This window comes from Odontesthes bonariensis, chromosome 6 (assembly GCF_027942865.1).
Source record: "Odontesthes bonariensis isolate fOdoBon6 chromosome 6, fOdoBon6.hap1, whole genome shotgun sequence".
Classification (NCBI taxonomy): domain Eukaryota; kingdom Metazoa; phylum Chordata; class Actinopteri; order Atheriniformes; family Atherinopsidae; genus Odontesthes; species Odontesthes bonariensis.
In genome coordinates, this window is record NC_134511.1 from 20891199 (window position 1) to 20903225 (window position 12027).

At 38.9% G+C, this 12027-nt stretch overlaps 1 protein-coding gene across 4 annotated transcripts in view; it reads left to right on the plus strand.

The window, feature by feature from the left end:
- pdlim5a (PDZ and LIM domain 5a) overlaps nt 1-11784 on the plus strand; it is a 71397-nt gene extending 59613 nt beyond the window's left edge. For all 4 annotated transcript variants that reach the window (XM_075467858.1, XM_075467859.1, XM_075467860.1 and 1 more), the window contains 6 exons: nt 1551-1633; nt 4732-4933; nt 6102-6282; nt 7848-7968; nt 10126-10241; nt 10594-11784. In XM_075467858.1, the coding sequence (XP_075323973.1) occupies nt 1551-1633; nt 4732-4933; nt 6102-6282; nt 7848-7968; nt 10126-10241; nt 10594-10683 (793 nt within the window). In that variant the 3' untranslated portion in view covers nt 10684-11784. The remainder of the gene's footprint in view (nt 1-1550; nt 1634-4731; nt 4934-6101; nt 6283-7847; nt 7969-10125; nt 10242-10593) is intronic.
- The last annotated feature ends 243 nt before the right edge of the window (nt 11785-12027 follow it).

A 12027-nucleotide genomic window follows, 5' to 3' on the forward strand; every position in this document is an offset into this window, starting at 1 on the left:
CCGTGAGTCCCCTAATAGCCCAGCACGGAGGGGAGTTTGCAGTGATCCAACAGTTGGCATCGACTACAGCAATGCATTATGGCTGTAATTTGTCAGGGTAGACCTTCTTGGCCCACCAAAGCTTCTCTGCTGGCATACATGAAAACACACATGCAGATAAACACACACACTCCTAATGCTGTCGAGAAGTAATTCCTTTAGCATCATTTTAAAGGGAAGTTGAGAGTTTGAAGCATCGGTGCCTCATTTGATTTATGCGAAGAAACATTCTTCTGCCCTCTGCAATGATCATTACAGACAGAAAGCTAATCAGAGGGTTGTAAAATATTATTTTATAATAACTTTTATAAATAACTAAATTCCATTCAAACTGTGTTTCTATAATCAAGCTTTAATAACAGAAACACGCACATACATCTATATATATATATATATATATATATATATATATATATATATATATATATATATAAACAGATAGCCAGATAGATAGATAGATAGATAGATAGATAGATAGATAGATAGATAGATAGATAGATAGATAGATAGCTTTCATTTAGTCGCTGTCTCTACGAGGCCTTTCTCCTCAACATTTCAGTACGCGTTGATTTAAAAATGGCAGAGAGCTAGAGAGTTGTTCATTCTTTGGCCGCCAGGCAGGTATTGTGCAAATGTTTTTTTCATGGTGATGTCATTAAATTAAAGGAAGAAAAGCAACAAACTCCACTAATAACTTTCTTACATGTGGAACGTTGTCCTTCTGTTTGTCTCTGAATAACATGTCCTTACATTGTGTATTTATTTATCAAACTATAAAGACAGGAGACAGCCATGCTTATTGGTGCAGATATCGGCTGCAATAGCATACAAATTGTTGACTGAAGGTTTTGAAAAAATCTTATCTGATTCTCCACTGCATGATGGAAACTTTGTCTCCTCTCCATCTGGTCATCTGTAATGGGAACTTTTTGACCTTATATCATACTATTTTTCCCTCCAGTTGTAGTCAGTTGCTCTCTTCTTGAATGAATATTCTGGAATTGCTTTTTGAATTTATGTTGTTTATTGACAACGCTAGACAAATCCAATTTTCTCCCATCCATCATTAAACCTGTGGTCTGGACTCTGTTGTGTTTCGATTGGGGCACACAGGCAACACTTTGTGCGTACTGTACTCATAAGGAGAAAGTTGAGTACTGAAGTGTTTTGGCTGTAGCTGCAGTCTGTGTTTTGGTTGGTACCTTACAATTTCTGCTCTGTCAGCAGGTACATGGTCTGGAATGTGTCTGAGTGTATTTTGACATGTCCTTCAGAAATTAAATTGTACAGGTGTGTTTTCCATGTTTATTTTCCATTTATAGTAAGCTATAAATTTTTCGGCCCTCACTGAGACTCAGTTGCTAAGTATATTGGAATTCAAGCAATGCAGGTAAGAGATTGCCATTTAATTTGCTAGGGCACAGTTTATTATTAAGTGAAGTTGACTTTAATCACAGAACATATGATGTTATCTAAATAGAATTTGTGTTTACCTCTGTCCATCTGTGCAGTGAGGAGAGTGAGGAGCCTGAGCTCAATTCCCACGAGTCTGCTGTTGTCAAGACTATGATCAAAGGACCTTCTCCAATCCAGGGTAAACACTGTGTGCTCTGTCTAATTCACTTATGATAGCCATGTTTATTGTTTTTAATTTATTTTTTCCTTCAACTGCACTTTAAGGGAGCACTGGGTACAGTTATAGACTACTGTCTTTATTACACCCTGAATGAAATCTGATTTATGGACACTAATGCACAATTGTCTCCTATTAGTTGTGTGAAATTGTGAATATACATTAGAATACATGACAAATGCCTTTCAGTGAGTAAAACACATTTGTTTGTCCTAAAGCTACGGTGGCCGACACGTGCAAACGCGCTCCAAACGCTGAAACAAATCCAACAGTAAAATGCTGCAAGAGAAAAATGCGGCAATAACAAAAACGACCGGAGCACATTTGCTGCAAACCCCAAAACGCATGCAAGAGAGAAACGCTGCAAACTTCAAAACACATGCAAGAGAGAAACGCTGCAAACTTCAAAACACATGCAAGAGAGAAACGCTGCAAACTTCAAAACACATGCAAGAGAGAAACGCTGCAAACTTCAAAACACATGCAAGAGAGAAACGCTGCAAACTTCAAAACACATGCAAGAGAGAAACGCTGCAAACATCAAAACACATGCAAGAGAGAAGCGCACTGCAAACTCCAAAACACATGCAAGAGAGAAGCGCACTGCAAACTCCAAAACACATGCAAGAGAGAAGCGCACAGCAAACTCCAAAACACATGCAAGAGAGAAGCGTACTGCAAACTCCAAAACACATGCAAGAGAGAAGCGCACTGCAAACTTCAAAACACAAGTTTTATATATATTTATGTAGCGACATAACTCCGCTGCTCTTCTATAATAAGGTAAAAGATTACAGTCAAGTGTTTAAAAAAGACATAGATGACAACGTACCTTTTGACTTTCTTCTCTTTCATTAATATGGTAGATCTCCCATAGTCGATCCCCTATCCCACAGGTCGAGACCGCCTCGTGGCCTGGCGAACTTCCGTTGTGTTTTGAAGTTTGCGGCGCGTTTTTTTCTTGCATGTGTTTTGGGGTTTGCAGCGCGCTTCTCTCTTGCATGTGTTTTGATGTTTGCGGCGTGTTTTTTTCTTGCATGTGTTTTGATGTTTGCAGCACGTTTTTTTCTTGCATGTGTTTTGATGTTTGCAGCGCGTTTTTTTCTTGCATGTGTTTTGATGTTTGCAGCGTTTCTCTCTTGCATGTGTTTTGAAGTTTGCAGCGTTTCTCTCTTGCATGTGTTTTGGGGTTTGCAGCGTTTCTCTCTTGCATGTGTTTTGGGGTTTGCAGCGTTTCTCTCTTGCATGTGTTTTGGGGTTTGCAGGGCGTGTGCTCCGGTCGTTTTTGTGATTGCCGCATTTTTCTCTTGCAGCGTTTTACTGTTGGATTTGTTTCGCCGTTTGCAGCGCGTTTGCACGTGTCGGCCACCGTACAAAGCCAAGGTGGAAATGTACATATATATTCAGTTAAAGGAAAGAATAACTTATTGTCCCATACACATAGACCCACACACCAACAAATGACTCCCAATCGTAGCATTAATTTAGAGCTGTTGGGTTGAATGTTGTAACAGCGAGTCAGCGAGGGGAAAAAAGCTTATTTTCCATGGTTGCGGCTTGACAAGTGTTGTGAAAGAGGTCATTGCAGAGTCTCCTTTCCTTTTCTTGGGTTTTTTCCTTTGTGGAAGGCCGTAAAGTAGGCTCAAATTTGCCTTTGGCACTTTGCTTCATCATGTGTGCAGCGGCTCTTCTTTGTGAGAAAGATAATATTTACTGAGTGGACCTGTTGGGAGTTATGAATAAGATTTTAGAAGCAAAAAACAGAGCTGCGGTACAATGCCCAGCAGTGCTCAAGCTTGTAGATTCTGAGTGTGAATGCGTGTTCTGGGCATTCTTTCTTCTGTTTTTCATGTACATGACTTTAGTTTTTTCATGCTGTTTTTTTTTCTTTCCTTGAAAAATTAGCTTGCCTTATTTTCAGCGTTTACGCCATTCGATCATTTTAAACACCTGTTTTCTCCTCTACTTAGGCTATACCATCTGAGGTAGCTTACGCTCAGCAAGAAATATAGACGCAGTCAATTATTTAGGGACAGAGGCTCATGAAAATCTATTGCCAACAGCTGTAAGCCAATATCCCATTTATAATCTTACGGTGTACTTAAAGAAACTGGGCCTTCAGCAGATGGTTTGTTGCTATTTTTCATTGACAAATAATTTTAGTACAGTAGAAATAATTTAGAGATACAGAAACAGAAATATATTCACTTGCATCCTTTTGATGCCTGCTCCTGTCATTCTGTGTATCTTCATTTTCGACATCCAGTTCTTCAAGTGCATGCTAGCAGCATTAATGGCAGCTTTGCTAACAGGCTGAAAGCTGTAAAATGAAACTCCTGATATTCAACAAGTTTCTAAAAACTTTTTGCAGAATAGTTTTGTTTTGCAATCCTCTTGTAAGAAAAGACTCATATCTATCTAAATCTAAGGGGTTTTAGCCTAGTGATAAACACATGTTTAAACTTAAACCCCTTCTTTTCTAAATTAAAGAAATATTGCATGCTACCCAAAACAATTCTAAACTCAACTCTGTCTTTTTCCTACTAGACACACATAAGCATGAAGTTCAATTGTAAAGTCAAGTTCCCAATGCTGCCTTTCCCTCCCCATGAAGACACATCCAAAAACACCAACATTTCCATCTGTGGAGTGGAGATCAAAGGCCAAACTACATGTTTAGCCAGGTGTCTGGATTTTCTCGGATGGAATGTTTTGGTGGTCTGTGTGTGGTTGTGTGCGTTTGGTCATGTGTGTGCATGCACATGGGCCATAGGAATGTGTTGAAAGTAGAAAGATTTCAGTGCATTTCTCAAGATTGATGTGATGAATCCATGGCTGTGACAACAGTAGTCAGCCAGCTGCACGCGGCACCATGACACCTGCTGGGTCTGTAGTCCTCGAGGGCAGAGGTCAAATAACTTACGAACCGGGGCAGAACACTCATATTCACACCAATAATTACACCAAAAGTGCTTAATTTTATTATATTCCTATTATCATCTCTGCTTCTATGTGTCTTAACCATTGCAGTCTTTTATGCCTCTTCGACTTTCCTGCAGGCCATGGTCCACGGACTGGTTTGATCACTCCATCTTTTGGGATAAAGGGAAACGGCAGCGCCAGTGTCCCGCGGGGTCCTGTCCCAGCTCGCCCTGTGCCTCAGCCCCACCCTAAAGATGAGGATACCCTGGTCCAGATGGCAGAACATATCCCTGCTGGGACCCGAACACCCATGTGTGCCCACTGCAACATGGTCATCAGGTGAGGGACAAAGACACTTGCCTTTGTCACAGGTTAACTAACAGCTTGATAACATCAACAGCCGTCCGTCTGGACGGTCACTGTTATAGAGGCACCTCAGTTAACTTTCGAAGGTACACACCATATAACACATTGTGTCATCATATTCTTATTTTCATGATTTAAGTAGGTGCACAGCTCCCTATCTTTACTGTAACAAGTATTGCTTATTCAAATCAACTTTTATTTTCTCATTTTTCTAACAGGGCATTTTTGGGCATTTTTTAAACTTCCAGTTAGTTTGTGTACTCTGAATGATACAAAGATATCTAAGAAGCAGTCTCAAGACAAGTTCGAAGTGTTTAAGGAATCTTATATATTTACCTTAACTTCCCCCGACCCTGCCCCTGTAAGTGCAGTAGTTTTCCAGGCCAATTTTCCAGCTTCTCAAGCCAGAATATCTCACATGTGCACACTTCATGAAAACGCTGGTATTCAGCTCTTTTGGCTGTGGCTGTAGATGGATAGATAGATAGATAGATAGATAGATAGATAGATAGATAGATAGATAGATAGATAGATAGATACTTTATTGATCCCGAAGAAAATTCAAGCATCCAGTAGCAAAACATAACAATAAAGCAATAAAAATGTTTACACAACTATAAACAATTAAAAAATATAAAATGACCAGTAGCATCACTTCCAAAAGTCAATTGCTCCATGAAAAAACTGTGTGTTTGTTGAGGAACTGAGCTACCTCAGCTGAAATTCAACAAAAATGTTGGACATGCCACATTTGTGTAGCATCCATGTTAAACTGTAAAAGGAAAAGAACTAGCAGCACAAGTGTTATTCATGACTTTGATTAGTAATTACAGATGTGACTATGAAAAGTTATTTTGAGAAGAATCTTATCATCCTTGTAATATTGGCACCCTTCTATTGTTGAGACTCTATGTAGAATCCAGCTCTATCACTGGGAATAAAGAAGGCTGTCGTCACCATTCATTGGTAATTTTGAAAGAAACATTCGTGTTCACAGCTTTGTGAAAACATCATCATTCATTTGATGACGAGATGTATAGTACATGTAGCATGTATCTTATGTATAGGGGTTTATTTATTGTGACTATCGAGTCATTTTTTAAACTTTTCCTCTCAACCATTCGACTGTCTGTTTTTTCAGGGGGCCATTTTTGGTTGCAATGGGGAAATCGTGGCATAAGGAGGAGTTTAACTGTGCCCACTGCCGTGCGTCCCTGGCAGATGTCGGCTTTGTGGAGGAACAGGGGTCTGTGTACTGTGAACACTGCTATGAAGAGTTCTTTGCTCCAGCTTGCAGCCGCTGCCAGGCCAAAATACTGGGGGTGAGTTGATGTGTGAAAAGAAAGACAGAGCTGCGACTTCCAGTATGGACACAGAGAGGGAAGAAAGCTTTGTTAGTCAAGATATACAACCATGTGTCGGAATACTTTGTCAGGAACAATCACTTAATGTTTAGCTGTAAATTACCTTGACATAACATGCGCCTTCTACTCTCACAACGCACCATCTGTTTGGAGAGCAAAGGCAACAGTACTCCGCTGTGACTGTCACACATCTACCTTCTTACTTGAACTGTCTTGTGTTCTCGTGCTTTTTTCCTTTGTTCCAATAATATCTAATACTGTTTTGTAGTAATAGTAGGCTTTAAGTCTTTCAGCATGTTGTATATGTTAATCTCTACATGAGACTAACTACTAAATGAGCCATATGTCAGTGTTGTTCTTTTTCAAATTGGGCCAGCTGTAGGTTAAGGCATTTAAAGGCACTGAAGGAACATGATGACATAAAGATGGTCTCAATTGTGAGAACTATAGACATGCAGTTCCTGATGTTTGGGGTTCAAAACTTCTCAGCGAGACTTATGATTAGATGACGGTGGATTCTCTTTTTTTTGTCTTTATACCCCCTCTCCACTGTCGCTCAGTTACTGCAAAATAGCTGCCTGCCTGACTGACTCCAAATCTAATCTCTTCTTTACCACTATTGATTGCAGATTCTAATTGTTGCTGAGTAAACTTCAGCTGTCTTAGCTCCTCTTTTATTTGCAGTGGTACTTGTTGAATAATCTTTATCATTCCTTCTGTGGGTAAACACATTTTCATTTTACCAACATCAAAGGATCAAATCATTAAATAAAGCTTCACTGTAGCCACTACCCTAGAGGGCAAGAAAGCTGAATATATATATATATATATATATATGTATCTGAGTGAACCCCACTGAAACTCAGGAATGTAGTTAATGCTCAGATGTTAAGGGAATTAGGCTGAGAGACCTAGAGGCTGCAGGTGTGGTTTGAAGCCAAAGTGTCAAAAACACGAAATCACTGCTCTCGGTGCAGCTCTGACATTCATCCCTCACATGTTCTAACCTTTTTCACCTCAATCCCTTTCAACCCTCTATTTCTCACACATCTTCCACCAGCTCACAGCTTCTTATTAACCTGTTTTCTCACTGCCTCTCTCCTAATCCTTCATTGTACTCCAGCCCACCAACTCTCCATGGATACCCTGTCCTATCTTGTTCTCACAGTTTTTAAGGCTGGGAAAGAAATCAGTCTGTGTATGCTAAGCTGGGTCATGCGACTTCATGCGAAGAAAGGATACACTGAAAGGTGACATGAGAAAAAAAAGACAGACTATAGGATGTCCCAGATATATGTACCTCACGCACATTTATTCGCCCTGACCGAAAAGTTATCAATTGCAGAGATTCTTTTCTTGACAATTTTTAAATGTTACAAAAAATGGCCCACAGGAAAGGTCACATTGTACCGTCCCACCAGAAACCACAGCATCCTATGGTGTCTATTCACAGAAAGAAGCACACCAAAAGTATGTATAACGACTCGACGCGCCACAAATTTTTTTTTTCTATTTGCATTCAGGAGGTGATAAATGCCCTCAAGCAGACGTGGCACGTCTACTGCTTCCTGTGTGCTGCTTGTCAGCAGCCAATCAGGAACAACACCTTCCACCTGGAGGATGGAGAACCATACTGTGAGCAAGGTCAGTGATAAAGGGGCAACCGCAATACCCATGTTTGCAGTGTTTTTGAAAATGTGTGAGGTAGTTCCAGTAATTGCAGCAGTCTCCAAGAAGCTATGACCACAATTGCATGTGGCTTCATCAAATCCTTAAATCCACTATGAGTATCCTGAGATATTTTGAAATAATACACAAAAGAAAACAGTTAATGAAGCAATGAAGTGAGGTTACACTATCTTAAAGCATATATACCCGTAGAGGCTCTGCCATTATATGTTGTTTAAATGTGAGAAATTGTTTTTAGACAGATCCGCCATTTATTAAATTTCAGTTTTTGCATGTCAGTTACTAATCATTTAAGATATTAATCAATGAAACATTCAATATATTGGCAGCACAGTGCTTTAGTGGTTTGCACTGTACTTAGTCATTTGAAATTGTCTGTAGGTGAGAATGTGAGTGTGAATGGTGTGAATGACTGGCAGCTTGTGCAGGGCATACCCTGCCTCAGCAGTAATAGACTTCGAGCAGGTATGAATAATGGATGGATAGATTGTTAGAATCAATCAGACCTTAAAACCAGCCTGTAGTTGCATTACTCACATTGCATTTCATATTAACATTTTGGAATTTCCCCTTTTGGAATGAATAAAGCTCTAGCTTATCACATCTTAAAAAAAAATCTTAAAAAATCTCTACTTTCACTCTGAGTAATACAGAGAGAATTAAAACCATCTGTCTGGACTATTGTAATGCTCTACTTTCTGACCAAGGAGCACCACTAATCAACTACACCTAATTCACAACTCAGCTGTTCGAGTAATGACTTGAACCAACAGGAGGGCATACATTACCCCCATTTTAAGGATTTTACACTGGTTAAAATTATTTTGGTGGGATAGGCTCCAACCAGCCTCCCCGCGACCCTGAATTGGAATAAGCAGGTATAGAAAAATGAATGAATGAATGAATAAATGACCTTGCACCAGACTAACTTTCAGAAATGTTGGTTTTTGGACTTGTGTGGGCCCTCAGATCCTCTAATTCCTCTTTTTTTGCTGTTCCACAAAGCATAACAAATGCATTTGGTGATGCTACTTTTAGCCATTATGCTCCAAGCTGCTGGAGCAAGCTACCAGAGGATGTGACACAAGCTGACAACATGGAGTCTGTTGAGCTAAAACAAACTCAGTTTCTCATCTATTCAGCCTGACTTTTAGTATTTTTTTTTATCTTATATTCATCTTATATTTTATTTGAGCATATATTAGGTTTTCTACTTTTTTCTGACGATTTTAATCTGTTTTATATAGTATTTCTATCTGTTCATAAGCATTTTAATACTTCTTTTACTCCGTTTGAATAGCTTAAATCTGTCTTATTTTATGAAGACTGTACTGTTGATTTGGACTTTTATTCAGTTCTTATAACGTACTGTTTTTATTAAAACTCAGCTGTGTTTTTTATTATTTTACGTTGCCCTTACAATGGACATTAATCCCTTTATCTGTTGCTGTATCCTGCCCAGTCCCATGTAAAGATCTTTGAGTTGTGTGACTTGCAGTGAGTTGCAATGAACCCTTTCAGTTGCATTTGACATGAAAAGTGCTACAGAAAAAAGTGAAACTGATTGGTTGAACAGTTAGACTTGTGTAGAGCAGTGGGCTGTGGTGAATTGCTGGATATAATTAGCTCTGAATACCATTTGGAAACAGAATTAGGACAAGTGGGGGTTAAGTTTATTGTGAGTCAGCATTATCCTGACATGAGACATGATTGCCTACTAGCTGTGGGCTTGTAAAGTGTAGGTGTGGGTATTGTGATGCACTACATCAATGCACAGTGTGCTGATTGGACACACTCACTATGCTGTCTTGGCTGGTTAATGTTTTTCATGATAAAATGAAAACCAGCAATCAGGAGATGGATTACAGTTTCCTTTTATCACTAACTGACTTGTGAAAGTTTTGATTTTAAATGTGAAATGTGTTGAAAGTGTTTATTACATCCTGCGATTTATTGTCCTTCTCATCCATCATGCTCTGTTAGTTTCCTTCCCCCTAATGATCCCTTTGTTGTTATTATTGTTCAATTCAGTTTGATTGGGCTTTATCATTACAACTGTAAACGCTGACTGCTTTCTTTGATGTACTCAATGTTCCTTTGTTTCTTCAAAAGACTTTTACAGTTTGTTTGGGACTGGCTGCCATGGCTGTGAGTTCCCCGTTGAGGCTGGAGACAAATTCCTCGAGGCGCTTGGTTACACTTGGCATGACACCTGCTTTGTTTGTGCTGTAAGTGAAGATCAAACTCGAGCATGACTGTAAATTCACTCCATCACATGGCTAACACATGTAGCATAATCTTAATCTCATTCTCACGATTGACATACTTCTATTGGTTTGACTCGGACATTTTTGCACTCCGTGAGTAAAACTTGCACATCCAAGAGAAACAGACACAAACATGCTAATGGTGGCCAATGCTACTGACAGATAGTGTCTATTAAGCTTAAAATCTTTTGTGCAAAACGGAGTCAGCCTCTCACAGTGATGAGGAAGATACCAAATATCTTTGATGGTGGAAAAGTCATATTAGTTCTTTAAATTTATGTGTGTTTGTGTGTGTATGGTGGGCTCTTCACAGGTGTGCTGTACCACTCTGGAGGGCCATACTTTCTTCTCTAAGAGGGACAAGCCTCTATGCAAGAAACATGCTAACACACTGAAGATTTGAAGCTTGGACCCTTCTCACACTTCACTGGCCCCATGTTCTCTCAAGCTGTAAGAGGGATTCCTATAGAAAACCTCGACACATTCAACTCAATCAAAGCTCATTCCTGCACATCGGTTGGTTCACCTACCTGTCGAAGCAACAAAGTTTCCGGTTGTTAATGATAGCTCTTAGTTTTGACCGATTTTGACAAGACAAAATAACACGTGACTTTAACTTGATTTTCATGCACTATGGTGATTTCACTTATACACATAGGACAATTTGACATTTTTGGGTTACACATGCACAAGTGTTTAAATTACATGAGCAGCATGACTGTCAGTTTTCTGTTTTACCCTTTCTGTTTTACCCTTTCAAACTTAATATCACTCATTGTCATAATAAACAGCGCAAGAAATGTATAGTTATTCTATCAGAATGCAATGGAAGTCAATGATATCACTGATTATCGTCCACGCAGGCATTTAGCTACCACACGCTTAATAGAATATCATGGAATTAACTAGAATTTTTCTTTTTTTTTACTGTTGCAGTCCTTGCTATCAACAAATATAAAAAACTTTGAAATGATCAGAATTTACATAAAAAAATTTTCCCAATGGTTTTGTTTTTAGAATGCCTTTATTTAAATTCAGATTTTGCTGAGTGTCTGAGCTAATGATTGAAGCTTTTTTTTCTTCTTATCTTTTATCTTGATCTTTTCAATTTGTTTGTTTGGTTATATTTGACAAAATGCAACTATTTTCTAACAAATACAACATTTGCAAATACAATAAATTTGCAACAAGAAGGCACTACAGAAGGACTATTATATACACACACACTCACGTATATATCCATATGTTAATAATTGATGCGTAAATCCTATACAACGCGATATAAATGTATTTTTTCAACCCATTCTCACTTCCAATTTGTCACAAACCCTCAAAGTGGGCTGTGGTGGGACTGTTGCCATAGCAATAAGGAAAATATCAATTACACTTTTGGGGTGAATTGTGTAGTCAATCCCAGCATTTTCAACCATGGGCCTATGTGTGACATGAGATTGAGACCGACATGCATTCCGCCAATCAAAAGATCAGCACGTTAATGAAAAACTTTTGTCAGTTCCCAGCTGGATTTAGATTGTGAGGTTTAAACTTGTTTAGGGTATAAGATAATCATGGTTAGGGTTTTTCTTTTTTAACAATATGACCGTCAGTCGCATGATTGCCACTTTACTGGTTGCCTTGGTTAGATGTAAACAAAGCTTCTTGCAACAAAGTTTTGTCTCTTTCTGGTTGGGTTTAAGCAGCAATATTGTTCTCGTGTTTTTTTATGAATGGTTGAATTGTGAATTAT